Consider the following 14,982-nt stretch of genomic DNA (forward strand, 5'->3'; position numbering starts at 1 on the left):
TCGTCGCCTCCTGTGAGAGCGGGAGCGCGACCTCTTCGGCTTAGGCCTGTCCGCCGGTCTCGCTGGTCCAGGCGACCGTGGGCGTCGTGGCTTCGGGGTCCCCTGCGGCGGAGTCGGGTACCGTGGAAGGGAAACCGACCTCGGGGGGACCGGCGGCGGTCCCGCAGGAGTGCTTGGCAGCAACAGAGGCCGGGGTGGCGGAGACAGAGTCCGCGGCCGCGGAGGAGGCGGTGGAGGAGGTGGAGACGGTGGTGGAGGAGGTGGCGGTGGTGGAGGAGGCGGTGGCAGAGGTGGGAGAGGAGGAGGCGACGGAGACCTCCGAGGCGGGGTATACACCACTGAGTACACCGATCCCGGCGACTCTCTCTTCCTCGACGTCGACCTGTGCCTCGACGTCGACCTGTGCCTCGACGGCGATCTTCTCGGCGTCGATCTCTTCCTCGGCGTCGACTTTTGTCTCGACGGCGACCTTCGCCTCGACGGCGACCTTCGCCTCGACGGCGACCTTCGCCTCGACGGCGACCTCCGCCTCGACGGCGACCTCCGCCTCGACGGCGACCTCCGCCTCGACGGCGACCTCCGCCTCGACGGCGACCTCCGCCTCGACGGCGACCTCCGCCTCGACGGCGACCTCCGCCTCGACGGCGACCTCCGCCTCGACGGCGACCTCCGCCTCGACGGCGACCTCCGCCTCGACGGCGACCTCCGCCTCGACGGCGATCTACGCCTCGACGGCGATCTACGCCTCGACGGCGATCTTCTCTTCATCGACGCCGAACGCCGACGCCGGGCCTTCTCTCGACGTCGACCGCTGGACGCAGCCGAAGACGGCGTCGTCGCCGACGACGCCGATGTAGTCGACGGCGGCCTATTCAGGTCCCTCGACGGCGATCGTCGACGCCGCTTCTCCCCAGAGCCCTGGGGAGACGGCGAACAGACGGTGGTCATCCTCCTCGACGTCGCCGTCGACGCCCTCGACGTCGACGGGGAGCGGGAGCGCTTACTGGTCTTCCTGCCCCTGGGGAGCCCCCCAGAGGCCTCAGTATGGGCCAAATCAGCCCCTCCAGACCCACCTGGTGCCTTCAGTCTTCGCTCCTCCAGAGCTTGAAGCCTGCTCTTCATCCTGTCCCTCAGGGTTCTGGCTGAAAACGAGTGGCAGATGGTACAGCTTTCAGGCACGTGGGACTGGGGAAGGCAAGCTATGCACACCTCGTGTGGGTCAGTTTTAGCCTTCTTTCGACCACATTCCGGGCACTTGTCGAACAAGCCAGGCATGTTGACAGTACCAGCTACTAAACACAAGAAAAAGTGACAAAAATTGCCAAAATCTCAATGAAAACCTTGAAAAAGGTAGAGCTCAATGCTCCAGGGTCCTGCTAGCAGGAGCCGGAAAAAAGAACTGAAAGTAAATGGGGCCTGCTGGGCATTCTGGGATACTGGGGAAAGTTCTGGAAAACTGGAAAGTGTTCTTAAAGGCACAGTATCCTGTTCCAAGCCACATAATGGCAGCCTATGGGGCTTGTCTGTCCACTCCTTCCTCTCTATCATTCCAGAGGCTTTTGCTGGTAGAGGCAGGGTTTTTTCCTATGTGGAGAAAAACTGGACAGGCAGTGCTGTTTGTGGATTTTGGTGGAATTCTAGTTGAAGTACTGGACAGTGTAGCCTGTGGGTATAGGCTGCATTATCTGTCTTTAAATTAAATTCTCTCTTAAAGGTGTATGCAGGTCTGCATGATTTGTCACCTTTTAGAGATTATTTTTTATTGCTCCGGGGTCCGCGCACATGGGCGGGACTATTCACTAGATTATGACTATACACAGAGATCCCCTACTACAGAAACACAATTAGTGTTCTCTTTTAGAGAACACAACGAGACAGCTTTCGCCAATTTTAGGGAAAGCATTAAAGACATGGCTATTCGGCCTGCCCTAGAGTCTATGGTCTAACCCAGTCTCTTTTCCCCTCAGGAAGGATGTGATGCTAGCGCCGAGACACTTCCGTTGGAGGTAGCCGTGCGCTCTATAAGCTTCAATAATAATAATAATAATAATGATAAGCTGGAGCCCATGACTGCCCGTATGAACTGGATTTGGAGGCAGCTCACTTAGAACCAGGATTAGATGGAGGCCCGAGGCAATGACCAACCAGGCTGGACTCTGCTTGGATGGCAATAAACCTTCACATCACAGAAATTGAGGCCAGAATTGTGCTAAAGACCAAATGGGCAGCATGTACTGTTGGTGTTTTTTTCTCATTGAAAACAACAATTACTTCATTGGGTCTCGCAGGATAGGTTGCTACTGTCAGTTGAGGACAGACCCTCTGCTCTAAAAAAACATGCGCTGGGGCCAGCGAAGGCAGGGAGGGCCAATTATACTGCTAATTGTAGCACCTTTGTTTGCGTTATTATTGGTGGATGGTTATGTCCAGGAAAGCCAAACAAAGGTTCAAGATGTGAATCTTATTTCTCAGAGAGGGAAAACTCACTGGGGTTGAGGAGGAAGAGAGATCAGCAGTATTTGATTAATTCCATAGCAGTATGACTCATAGGAAGAAAGCATCAGAAGATACATTTTTTACATCGCTCGCACTGCGCTTATTTAGAGCCAAGCGTAGGATGCCTGCCTCTACTTTTAGGGCTGGTAAGGCATTATTTTAGGTGAAGATCGCAGAGAGAAGCTCCTCATAGCTGAACGAGATTTTTTTTCAACTTCCTATGAAAAGAAATAGTTTGGGAGCTTTCTCGTATAGCCTATGGGTGAATTTAGTCTAGGGCACCACATGCCAATCTCCAAGTCAGCACAGTCTTGAAAAGTGAGGAACCATGCTGAAGAGCCACCGCAACAACAAGGTGATCGATGGAAGGCTTGAATTAATTTCAGTCACTGGAAATCGCTTAGAGACGTATTCTAGCCCATCGTTTTTCACCCACCAAGCCACTCTAGGGCAAAGGCCCGCCTTATACCAAGTTCCAACAATTGTTCCTCATGGGAATAGTCTGTCCCGAACTGCCAGGTGCAGCTCCCTCTAGAAGGGACGACAAGCAACCCCAGACTGGTTTCCTTCTAATTAGGCCTCATCAGTGAGGTATAGCTTGAGGCCTATGGCACAGTGAGCACGGGACACGTGTCTGGGTACACTGTGCCACTGGAATTAAGCTATACTCGACGGATGGGTCCCAATAACGGCAAAAGTGGTCTAGGGTTGCTTGTGTTCTGGTACAGGGAGATCAAGCCAAATTTGCATATAGCTAGGTCTAAACAGAGGTATCACAGTGTGAAAAATAATGATAGATTGGGATGTGGCCCGAATAATTACTATTGGCAGAGTTTAATTCAAGCATTCCATTCATTACTTTTTTGTATATTTCGTAGATCCACGGACAGCAGCTAAGGCAGGGCTTGAAGCCTCAGGGCATTTGTTGAGATAACGCTCCTAATGTTGAGAAAAATAAAGTAAATTTGTTAGGAAAATCTCACTTCCTCCTGATTCTACATCTGTCAAACAAAACACAAAAAAACTGATGTGACCTGCTGGCTCCTGTAAAGGTCTGTTTCATCACTTCCGCAGGGTGCTGCAACGGTACTCCCTAAACCCAGTAAAGAAGAAATGCTAACACATTTTGCTGAGCCAGCAAGAGGACTAGAATGGTTGGTGAACAATCTGCAGAAATACACATCCATTAGAAACCAAATTTTTTTCCCAGGGATATGTTTGTAGGGAGGAGTGGTATTAAATGGGTGGATTTATGACAGTGGGGGGGATGGTAAACAATGCTGATGGTAGTGGGCAGTAAACCCTCAGTGAGTGGGCATGGGATCCTATGCTAGGTTTCCGAATGTTTATGGGATGAGGAGATTACTCTGGTAGGTTACTTGGGATGCACAATGTGTAGAGTAGGATGCTGCATGGGGGGGGAGGAGTAGCGGTCGGGTGTAGAGTTTGGAATTGGATGGATTGCTATTGTGCTCGTAGTAACGAATATTCTACTTACCAGTATGCATCTGTTCTTGGCATGTAGGGCTGCTGGCATTCATATCTGTGCATAGATCGCCGCCTAGTGTTGGGTCCGGATGATTGCATATTGTTGTCCTGGAAGAGTCTTCGAAGTATCACGAGATAGGTGGCTCCTCCCCTGGACTACAGTGCGCATGGGCATCCTCTCCATCCTCAGATTGTTTTTCGCCATTGTGGCAGTGATGGAGTAGATACAGTAAGTGATGACCATGCTATATAGTAATTCTGAGTGCTGCAGCCGCTACAGGCGCCGGGGAGGAGGGTGGGCGATATGAATGTCAGCAGCCCTACATGCCAAGAACAGATGCATACTGGTAAGTAGCATATTCGGTTCGAGGCATGTGGGCTGCTGAATTCATATCTGTGCATAGATTACATAGCAGTCCCTCCATTAGCGGCGGCTGCCCGTGTCAGCTGCAGCAGTCTGAAAAAGGGTCTTGAGAACAGCCTGTCCTACAGCTGCCTGCTGTTTTGAATGTACATCTACACATTAGTGTTTAGTAAATGTATGTATAGTGGACCATGTGGCTGCTCTACATATTTCCTCTAAAGGAATGTTCCCTAGGAAAGCCATGGACGCCCCTAACTTTCGTGTTGAGTGAGCTCTTGGAGGAATCGTTAATGTGCGTTTAGCTTTTTGATAGCAAATTTGAATACATTTAACGATCCATCTGGCTATCCCTGCTTTGGAAATGGCGTTGCCCTTGTGTTGTGGAGAAAAGGCAACAAAACAGATGTTTTGTTTTCCTAAAATCCTTTGTTCTGTCTATATAGTACATGAGGGCCCTCTTTACATCTAGTGTATGGAGCATTCTCTCTGCGACATTTTCTGGATTTGGAAAGAAAACAGGCAGTTCAATAGTCTGATTCATGTGGAACGGCGATATCACTTTAGGCATGAATGTGGGGTTGGTACGTAGTACAACTCTGTTTGCATGAACCTGTATGAATGGCTTTTGAATGGTTAGTGCCTGGAGTTCACTAACTCTTCTCAACGAAGTGATTGCCACTAAGAAAGCTACTTTCCAGGTGAGGAATTGAATTTCACATGAATGTAGAGGTTCAAAAGGTGGACCCATCAATCTGGTGAGGACCACATTTAGGTTCCACACAGGTGCCGGTGGGTGTCTTGGAGGAATCACTCTTTTGAGTCCCTCTAAGAAGGCTTTGATGGCAGGCACTCTGAATAAAGAGAGGTGCTGCCTGTTCTGAAGATAGGCTGCTATTGCGGTTAGATGTATACGGATGGAGCTGTATGCCAGATTGCATCGGTACAAGTGTAACAGGTAACAGATGATGTTCTGAATGGATGCATCTAGCGGATTAATGTCATTGTTTTTACAGTAAATGACAAATCTTTTCCATTTAGCCGCATAGCAAGCTCTGGTCGTGGGTCTCCTGGCCTCCTTGATGATATTCATACATTCTGGAGGCAGGTTCAGGTAGCCAAACTCTAAGACTTCAGGAGCCAGATCGCCAGGTTCAGCTGTTGCGGATCTGGGTGCTGAATTTCGCCATGGTTCTGTGTTAAAAGTCTGGGTGTTAGCCGCAGTCTTTGATGCGGCACCACGGAAAGTTCTAGCAACTTGGTGTACCATGGCTGGCGTGCCCACATTGGAGCAACTAGGATGAGTGTCATTGAGTGTTGCCTTAGTTTGCGTGCCACTAGCGGTATTAATGGCGCTGGGGGAAAAGCGTACGCAAATCTGCCTGACCAGTTCATCCATATCGCATTGCCCTGTGACTGTGGATGCGGGAACCTGGCGGCAAAGCTTTGGCATTTTGCGTTTTCCCTTGTGGCGAATAGGTCTATCTCTGGATGACCCCACTGCTGGAAGTACGGTTGGAGTACTGATGGATGTAGCTCCCACTCGTGCATTTGGTGGCTGTGTCTGCTGAGCAGATCCGCCATTTGGTTGTCCTTGCCCGGGAGGTGTTCTGCCATGAGGAACATGTTCCTCTGAATGGCCCACCTCCACATGCTCTGAGCCAGATGAGACAACTGTGGAGAGTGTGTTCCTCCCTGCTTCTGTATGTAGTACATGGCAGTCATGTTGTCCGTCCGGATCAACACGACTTTGTTGCACAAGTGTACTTTGAATGCCTTCATTGCAAGGAAGATTGCCATCAGTTCCAGAAGGTTGATGTGCATCTTCTTTTGCTGTGTCGTCCATAGTCCCTGCACTGTGTAATTGAGTACATGAGCTCCCCATCCCTGGAGAGACGCGTCCGCCGTCAGTATTATTTGTGGAACAGGCTCTTGGAACGGTCAGCCCTTGCAAAGGTTTTGTGGATTCCACCAATGCAGAGAGTTGTATGCCCGACCGCTCACCAACACTAGATCTTTCAACTGTCCTTGAGTCTGATTCCATTGACGTGCCAAGCACTCCTGAAGCGGGCGCATATGTAGTCTGGCGTGCGGGGCTATGAAGATGCAGGAGGCCATCATGCCTATCAACTGCATGAACACTCGCGCTGGAAGGGAGTGTTGAGGTCTGAACTTCTTTATCAGCAGTTGCATGCTGTTGATCCTCACTAAATTTGGCTGAGCTTTGGCTGCCAGAGTGTCTATGGTCGCGCCCAGGTACTGCCGTACGTGGGCGGGTTGAAGATGTGACTTTGGATAATTCAGTGAGAATCCCAGACTGTTACGAATGTGAATGGTGTGGGATATGTGGCTGGCACACTGCTGGGCTGACTTTGCCTGAACAAGCCAGTCGTCCAGGTAAGGGAAGATGTGAATGTGCTGTCTCCTTAAGTGTGCAGCCGCTGTCGCTAGGCACTTGGTAAAGACTCTGGGCGCCGTTGTTACTCCGAAAGGGAGGACTTTGAACTGATAATGCTGATCCTGAATAGTGAACCTGAGATAATTTCTGTGTGATGGGTGTATGGGTATGTGGAAATACGCATCCTTCAAATCCAGTGTTGCTAGGAAGTCTCCCTGACTGAGTAACGGCAGAACCTGCTGGAGGGCGAGCATATGAAAATGCTCTGACAGAATGTATTGGTTGAGAGGTCTCAGGTCCAGTATAGGTCTCAGAGACCCGTCCTTTTTTGGGATCAAGAAGTACAGAGAGTACACCCCTGACCCTCGTTGTTCTACAGGCACAAGCTCTATTGCTCCTTTCTGCAGCATACTTAGAACTTCCTGCTGCAATAATGCCAAGTGCTCTGCGGACATAGGACGGTGTCTTGGTGGTATGTTGGGTGGATTGGATGTTAATTCCAGACAATAACCGTACTGGACAATTTCTCTGACCCACCTGTCTGTGGTGATGGATCTCTAGACTGGCAGGAACTGTTGGAGTCTCCCCCCGACCGGTGTTATGTGGTCGGGGGGCAGTGACAAGACGTCACTGTTTGTTATTGGCGGAGGACCTGGTGTTGTTGTGTCCTCGTCCTCTGCCTTTGGTGCTGGATCCACGATATCCACCCCTATTGTTCTTATTATAGGTACTCTGGGTACCTCCTTTATTGTACTGCTGCTGGGACCCCTGACCTCTAGCTGCTCCTCTATTCCCGGGGCGACGAAAGGAGCCACTCCGCAACTGCTGCGACTGTAGAACCCCCATAGATTTCGCAGTGTGTGTCCTTTTTAATCTTTTCTAGTGTAGTGTCAACCTCGGGGCCAAATAAAAAGTGTGGGTTGACTGGTTGATTCAAGATATTAGTTTGAATTTCAGGTTTGAAACCTGATATTCTCATCCATGCGTGCCTCCTCAACATCACACTAGTGTTGATTGCCCTTGCTGCAGTGTCAGCTGCATCCAGTGCGCATTTGATGGACGCATTTGTAAAGAGTTGTCCCTCTCCGATGAGGAGCTCCGCTCCATCTTTGTAGTCATCTGGTAGGTGTTCTAGCAGTGTTTCTAGGGTATCGTAGTGTGACCTGTCGTATCTGGCCAGGAGTGCCTGAGTGTTGGCAATGCGCCAGATGTTTGCCGCTTGTGCTGCTATCCTTTTTCCCGATGTTTCTAGCACTTTGGACTCCTTGTCCGGAGGAGGAGCATCACCGGTAGTTTGCAAGTTAGCTCTCTTGCGAGCATTAGAAACTACCATTGAGTCCAACGGCAATTGACCCTTAATGTACATTGGGTCTCCTGGAGCTGGTTTGTATTTTTTTTCTATTCTCGGGTTCAATACCCGTGCTCTGGTTGTCTCCTTAAAGATGTCCTTAGCATGTTTAATAACCCCTTTTAACATTGGTAGAGTCTTGACCGTTCTTTCTGATGTGGAGAACGTGTCCACCAAGAAAATCTCTTCCACAGAGTCAGAATGAAGTTCCACTCTGTGATTGGCAGCCGCTCTTTCAATGAGGGCGTTAAAAGCAATAGTATCTTCAGTGGGAGATGGTTTTATATTATAAATATGAGTGTCAGGAGCATTTTGTGGGTCTCCTGGGTCATTAGGGTCTCCCCATGCTTGATCCTGGTCTTGCTGTTGTTAATCAGGGTTATTATCCACAGGATAAGTGGTATACTCAGTATAGCCCTCTCCTGCATCCGCTTCCGAGTGTGCGGGAGAAAAGGATTGTGGTTCCTGATCATATGTTTGGTAAGGTTCCACAAGCACTGGTGTCGAACCTGACGCCATTTTCCTTTTTAGTGGAATTTTGTATGATTCCAAAGCCTTTTCTGGAACAATTTTCCGCTTGCGGAACAACAGTCTACCAGTGTCTACGTCGATAAACTGTTCCTGTGAGTCTTCGACATACGTTCTTTCTGTGGACACTGTTCTTGGTTGTTCGATACTCTTCCTAAGTTCGAACATCTTAGGTGCCCCCGGTGGTGGCAATCCAAACTTGATCGGTGCCGGCCCCGAGTGAGCCTTGGCGACCTTGTTCGGTTCGGGACCCGTTTTCGGTACGAGAGTGTCCCGTTCCCTGATGCGCTTTAGCGACTCCGATACCTGTTGCAACGTGAATGCCGACGGCGCTTTTGATCCGACTGGCCTCGACGCGGTCTCCGGTTTCTTTCCTGTCTTCGGGGCTTCGAGCCGAAGTTTGGGATCGACGCCTTGTTGATCGGGTATTTTGGCAGTCTCAGCACTCCTAGGTGTTGATGAAGTCGGAACGACCACCTTGACCTTGGTCGTTGGTGCCCCAACCTTCGGTGCTATAGGCCTCTGCATCTTCTCGGGACCGAGGGCCTTCTTCTGTTTCTCGGTGCCGAAGTCCTTTTTTGGTTTCTCGGTACCGAAGTCCTTCTTTGGTTGTTCGGCTCCGATGTCCTTGTTTTGTGTCGACGGATTGGAAGGTTTCGATGCCTTCGATCCGACCTGAACCAGTTGCACTTTCGGTTTCGATTTGACCGGTGCAGGTTTTGGTTTCGATTTCACGGAATCGACGCCAGTCTTTTTCGATATTTTTAGCTCTTTTGAAATATTCGAAGCCGGGCCTTCAGTCGGGGCTGTAGAACGATCCGACCGATCTTGGGTAAGGCCCGCAGGCGATCCCTCGACCTGAGCCTTATCAAGACTATCTCCCTCGGCCTCCGCATCGACGGATTGGCCTAGCTCCTCGCCTGAGCTATCTTCCTCGGCCCCAAGGGCCTCATCGTCGTCTCCTACCTCGTTGACGACGTCTTCGTCCTCGAGGATCTCCTCATCTTCGTCATATTGGGAGTCATGCTCCGAAGCAGGGCCCGAAGTTCATGAACATCCTGCTCTTCAACGTATTCGAATTGTTCTACCTCCTCGACGCTCTCGACTTCTTCATCCTCGGTGCTGAATAGGTTAACCGGGTTAGACGCCGATTTTTTGGCCTCCAATCTAGCCGCTCGTCTATTCCGAAGGGTCTTTTTCGACCGGAACCGGGCGCAGGCCATACACCTGGTCTCATCATGATCCGGTGATAAACATTTGTTACACACCGGATGGACATCAACGTGTGGATATTTTGCGTGACATAGAGGACATCTCTTGAAGGGAGTCCTCGATTCCATCTTCGAACGTCGATTGATGTTCGGACCGAAACTCGGTCCGAGAAGGGTGAATAAGTTCGAAAACAAGTATAATAATTTATCGATACCGAACGCAAACGATAGCGACGATATCTAAAGGCTTTTAGCCTTAAATAAAGTTTTCCTAACTTGAGCTAAGATAAGCACATCCGAACCCAATGGCGGAAAAAAACAATCTGAGGATGGAGAGGATGCCCATGCGCACTGTAGTCCAGTGGAGGAGGCACCTATCTCGTGATACTTCGAAGACTCTTCCAGGACAACAATATGCAATCATCCGGACCCAACACTAGGCGGCGATCTATGCACAGAAATGAATTCAGCAGCCCACATGCCTCGAACATGGCTAACGGTGTACCACACACACAGTTAGAAGCACAAGAATAGTCATATGGTATATCTGTTCACTGATGTGAGTAAAGAGCCCTGTGTGTGCAGCAGTGATCTGTTTCAGCGAGTTTTGTTTGAGCTTCTATAAGAGGTATATGCATCTTTGAAAGCGATTGTTTCCAGTTTCCTAACGTGTCCTTCCAAACATTGAACGTTTTTGTTTCTTAGGTTGGGTGGGAGTATGAGTCTGAATACCATGTGCTTTAGGGAGCCAGCACAAAACATGGCAAAATGTGGCCTCCTGTGCCAGGATACAAAGGTAGCCTGGAGGCTCTGGTGCTCATTCACAGTGCAGTTAACACTGATCCTGCTGCAACAAGTAGGATAGGCATTTACGAAATACCTGTGTAGCATCGCCCCCCAGCGCATAAGCTTGACTACTGTATTGTGTACTCTGTGCAGTCTACAGAGATCTTGCGAGTTCAAGAAGCCTAAACAATTCTATGGCTAACATCTTTGCAGCATCTCTCTTCAGTCAACTAACCTTGCTGCTTTGTTGTGCACTCTGTCTAGTTTACCCAGACCCCATGGCTTGGAGCAGGCTGACCATCTCCATATTATGCATTTGAAAAGCCTCTTACCCCTGTCTGGCAGCCTCTGGTTTGCTGAAGCCATTTAAGTGGACATCACTGCTAGAGAACGATCCTGGCGACGACCACTTTAGAAAAACACAAGAAATAAATGTAGATGTGCTGAAAGTCAAAGGTGGGAAAAAACATATCCATTTCCATCTATGCAATGTTTATTTCTGGTTACACTAACAGACAGATAAAAAAGCACATTCATCATGGACACATTTTCATTAAATAAATACCAATAAAGAAAAATAGTTACACAAAACAAACTAAAAATTCAAAATAAATCACATAGGTAAAATGGTTACAAAATACTGAGAGCATGCGATTATAATCCACTATTAATGATCTGTCCACCTACTTAAAAAATGAAGAATTGTTCAAGCATGTGGCCAAGTGATGCTATAGATTTGCTCTGCTAAAACGTACTGATGAACGACTGTAAAGTGTGTAAACTGCACGGCCATGCTCTGTAAACGCAACCTGTATATAAAGAGTGCCATTTACAAAGTAATTTAGTATGACAGGTCTTAGACATGGATGCTTGCGATTCCACAAATACATTAAGTGTGTAAATCAGGCAACCTTCAACAACATGGTATGAGTAAAATCTATCAGATGTGGACAACTGCACATAGGAAACTCAAGCTGTAACTGTATCTATGTTGCAGTACTGGATGGCGGTGATTTAACCCATTAAAAAACATCAAAAGGTCCAAATCATATTTATTTTACAGAAAGCAAATCACAGGTTTGCAAAAAAGACAATTGCACTAGATCAAAATAGCGGTGTAGGAGAGTAGGGTCTGCTTTCTATGTTCACCCCCACTTTTTGCTTTTGCTTTACTGGTTTTCGACTTAGATGTGGCTGTGGGCCTGCTAATCAGACCCACAGCCCTGCTGTTCTCTCTCTAAATTAACACTATGTACTTTAGGTGCATAACCCATTTGGATAGGATCACCTTATTGGCCCCTGTACAGTGTACCCTAGGTACCCAGGGCATAGGTGTACCCTAGGCCTACCAGGGGCTGCAGCATGTATTGTGCCACCCCTGGCCTGGCCTTCCATTTTGACACAACTGGCTGATCACTCAGCTGGGGCAAGGTCGTGTAATCACCCCTTGCTTAGGTGTAGTATTCCTATGCCTAACTTACATATAGACACATGTGTACCTATCAGTCACTCCTATGGCAGGCCTTGACAATCCTGGAGGCAGAGTGCTTGGTAACATGTGAGATGGTGCTCTAGCATGAGCTGAGCCTGTCTGCAGCTTTCGGAACCATGTCCTTATAGCTGTTCTATGATATAGCCTACCATATACTCTTAAAGTGCCTTATAATCTTAGACGGTTATGGTAACTATGGTTTGGCTTTATCAAAGCATGTCGTGTAAGGTGTCTAACACTCGGGAATAATACCCCCATGCCATTTCTGGACATGAGAATATTATTCCCCCCTTCTAGAGGGAAAGACATGTTAAAATCATACTTCAACTGTTAGCCTCTGACCAAAGCCTCAGCATCACAAAATGGATGCTGCTGCCACGACACAAGTCTGACCTCCTGCTGCTGGGAGTGATCCCAGCCAGGGAGGCCTGGACAATAGGTTTCCTGCTTGGGGAGGTGCTAGCACCTCCCCAGACAGCCTTTAGTGTATTGGGGCAGGGTGGGCTGAAAGGAATGAGACATGCCTGGGGCACACAAGGTGTTCCTTGCATAGTCCAGTTCAAACCGGCGCTGGGGCACTCCAGCCCCAGCTCTGGCGCGAAACTGGACAAAGGGAAGTGGGTGTAACCACCCCCTCCCAGGTCCCACCCATAAGGCGTGACCTAGCAGGTATCCCAGCCCCCCAGATTAGTATAAGAGTGGGAGTTGGGCCTCAAGACTTTAGATTATCCTGAACCTGCAAAACTGAACAGAAACTCTGGACCTTCGACATTCGACGAAAGAAGAAGACTGAAGAATCTCCCTTGTAGCCAAGGAGTGGCTACCCTGTGCAAACAGGCACCATCAAGTGACTACCCTTTGCTTTGTGAAACGTTCGACGAGGAACCGACTGCAGAGCCCGACCAGAGCCTTGATTTCCAGACTTCTCCGACCCTCATCCACATCTGCAGCAGAGCTGAGATCCGTGGAGGCGACGAGCGACGTGGGACCGGCTACCTGGGAAAAGTGGCTAGTAACTTACAGCGCAGCTTCTGAGGTACCCTCGAAGTTGTGCACCGGGGATTGAGAAGCCCCAACCCCAAGCACCATCTGCACCGAAGACCAGCCCCCCACACTCCACGAGTCCTGCGTGGGGCCCTTCAGCATTTTCCTGCTTGCCGCGTCTGTCCGGTTGCTTGCCCGCTGGCTAGTGGCCTCTGTGACGACGCTCCCTGAAATCTTCTGCGCTGGTTTGGCTCCTCCAGACTGGCTCCCGCTTCTCTGCAAAGAAGAAGCACCCCAGACCTTCCTGGTCTGCACCAGAAGCAAGTCCCTTGTTCTTCGTGGGTTCCGCTTGCCAAGGCTTGGTGAGTCCTAGTCCAACTTCGACGCCGCCGACAGCAAGAGCCTTCGTGGGACAGCTCGCCTCCTGGTCCTGGTCGTCCTCGACGCTTCCTGGTCCTCCTGGCTGCAGCGACAAGCTTCACCTTCACCTGCAACTCTTCACGACATCGCCTGGTTCCTTCCTGGTTCCACGTGGTCACTGGCTAGTGACCTTGACTCTGTCCCTTCTGCTTGCAGGTTTCTTCTCTTCTTGATCCCAGGCTTGGGATCCACCGGACACTCTCCCCTGACTGCCTGTCAGCATCTTTCTTCAGGCATCCATAGGAGTCGACGACGAAAACGACGCATCTTCACCCCTATGCACCCGCAGCCTGTGGGCTAGGTAACTTGGGTACTCCGGTGCTCATCAGGATAGTGACTATCCTAGTGTCTAGTTTTCAAGTCTCAACTTCCTAGCTACTCCGGAAGTGTCCTAAATCTATCTATTTCTAAACTGTAACATTGCTATTGACTTTTACGCATTACGCGTGAGTGTTTCCACTCTGCACACGAATCCCGTGGGCCTCCCACTTCCTAACTAACGCTAGTGTAGTGTAGCCCCAGCGATTCCCTAGGCCTAGGCCTATTCTATTTCCGTGACAGTGGTTCTTATACCACTTATTTAGTATATGGTTTGCGTGGCCCCTAGGGCCTAACTGTATTACTTACCTGTGTGACTTACTGTATGCATTAATAAGACTGTGTTGTACTTACCTCTAAACTCATAAAGAGTGCTGAGGGTTTGCTTAGAAAAAATACACTTTATTTTATATATATATCTGTTGTGGTGTCCTTTCATTTGGTATTCAAGGGATTATATATGGTATCACAGCTGGCTTCACATGCCATTCAGAGTTTAGCCTAAGACTGCTCTTGTCCATGCTACCACTAGGATAGCTGGTCTATAAGGTTGACTTTACAACCAATCACCATAAGGGTATTTGGACTGATATAAGGTGTACACTATAACTAGTGACATCATACATCAGGCCAACTTCTCACATTGGTGAGCAGCGGTTGGGATCTGAGCTTGCTGTTGTAATACCATTGTAATCTTGAGATACTAAATTGAAAGATCACACAGATATTGTCTAGGTACATATAACATAGATTATTATACTTAAGTCCTACTGGACTTTGTAGTTGTAGGTTGAAGGGAATAACACACCCTGACTACAACTACTAGAAAGGTTTAGTAGATACAACTAGTGTAGGTAGGTGCACACACCACACCCTCACTAGATCATGCCTCTGGGAGGAGATCAAGTAGATGCTCTCTCAGGAGGGGCAGGTCTGCAGAAGACCCCCTCTAGGTATGATACCTTAACATTCCAGGAGATGAGACAATTGTGTACCTCCAGAGGAATAAAACAGGGTGCAAACCCTACCCTCCTTCAGTTAAGACAACTCCTAGAGGAGTATGATGCTCAGAGGGCATCACAGGAAGGTGCCCTAGGCACAGAGGAGGGTCTACCCACCACAGAGGAGTCAGATGGGCCTTCAGATGGGGAG

The 14,982-nt window shown here is 49.1% G+C and overlaps 1 protein-coding gene across 7 annotated transcripts in view; it reads right to left on the minus strand.

The window, feature by feature from the left end:
* The window catches only part of TTLL4 (tubulin tyrosine ligase like 4), a 525,559-nt gene that overhangs the window by 11,982 nt on the left and 498,595 nt on the right, over nt 1-14,982 (minus strand). For all 7 annotated transcript variants that reach the window (XM_085650094.1, XM_085650089.1, XM_085650090.1 and 4 more), the window contains one exon: nt 10,949-11,025. In XM_085650094.1, the coding sequence (XP_085506220.1) occupies nt 10,949-11,025 (77 nt within the window). The remainder of the gene's footprint in view (nt 1-10,948; nt 11,026-14,982) is intronic.

Source organism: Triturus cristatus, chromosome 3_2 (genome assembly GCF_964204655.1).
Source record: "Triturus cristatus chromosome 3_2, aTriCri1.1, whole genome shotgun sequence".
In the NCBI taxonomy this organism is placed as follows: Eukaryota; Metazoa; Chordata; class Amphibia; order Caudata; family Salamandridae; genus Triturus; species Triturus cristatus.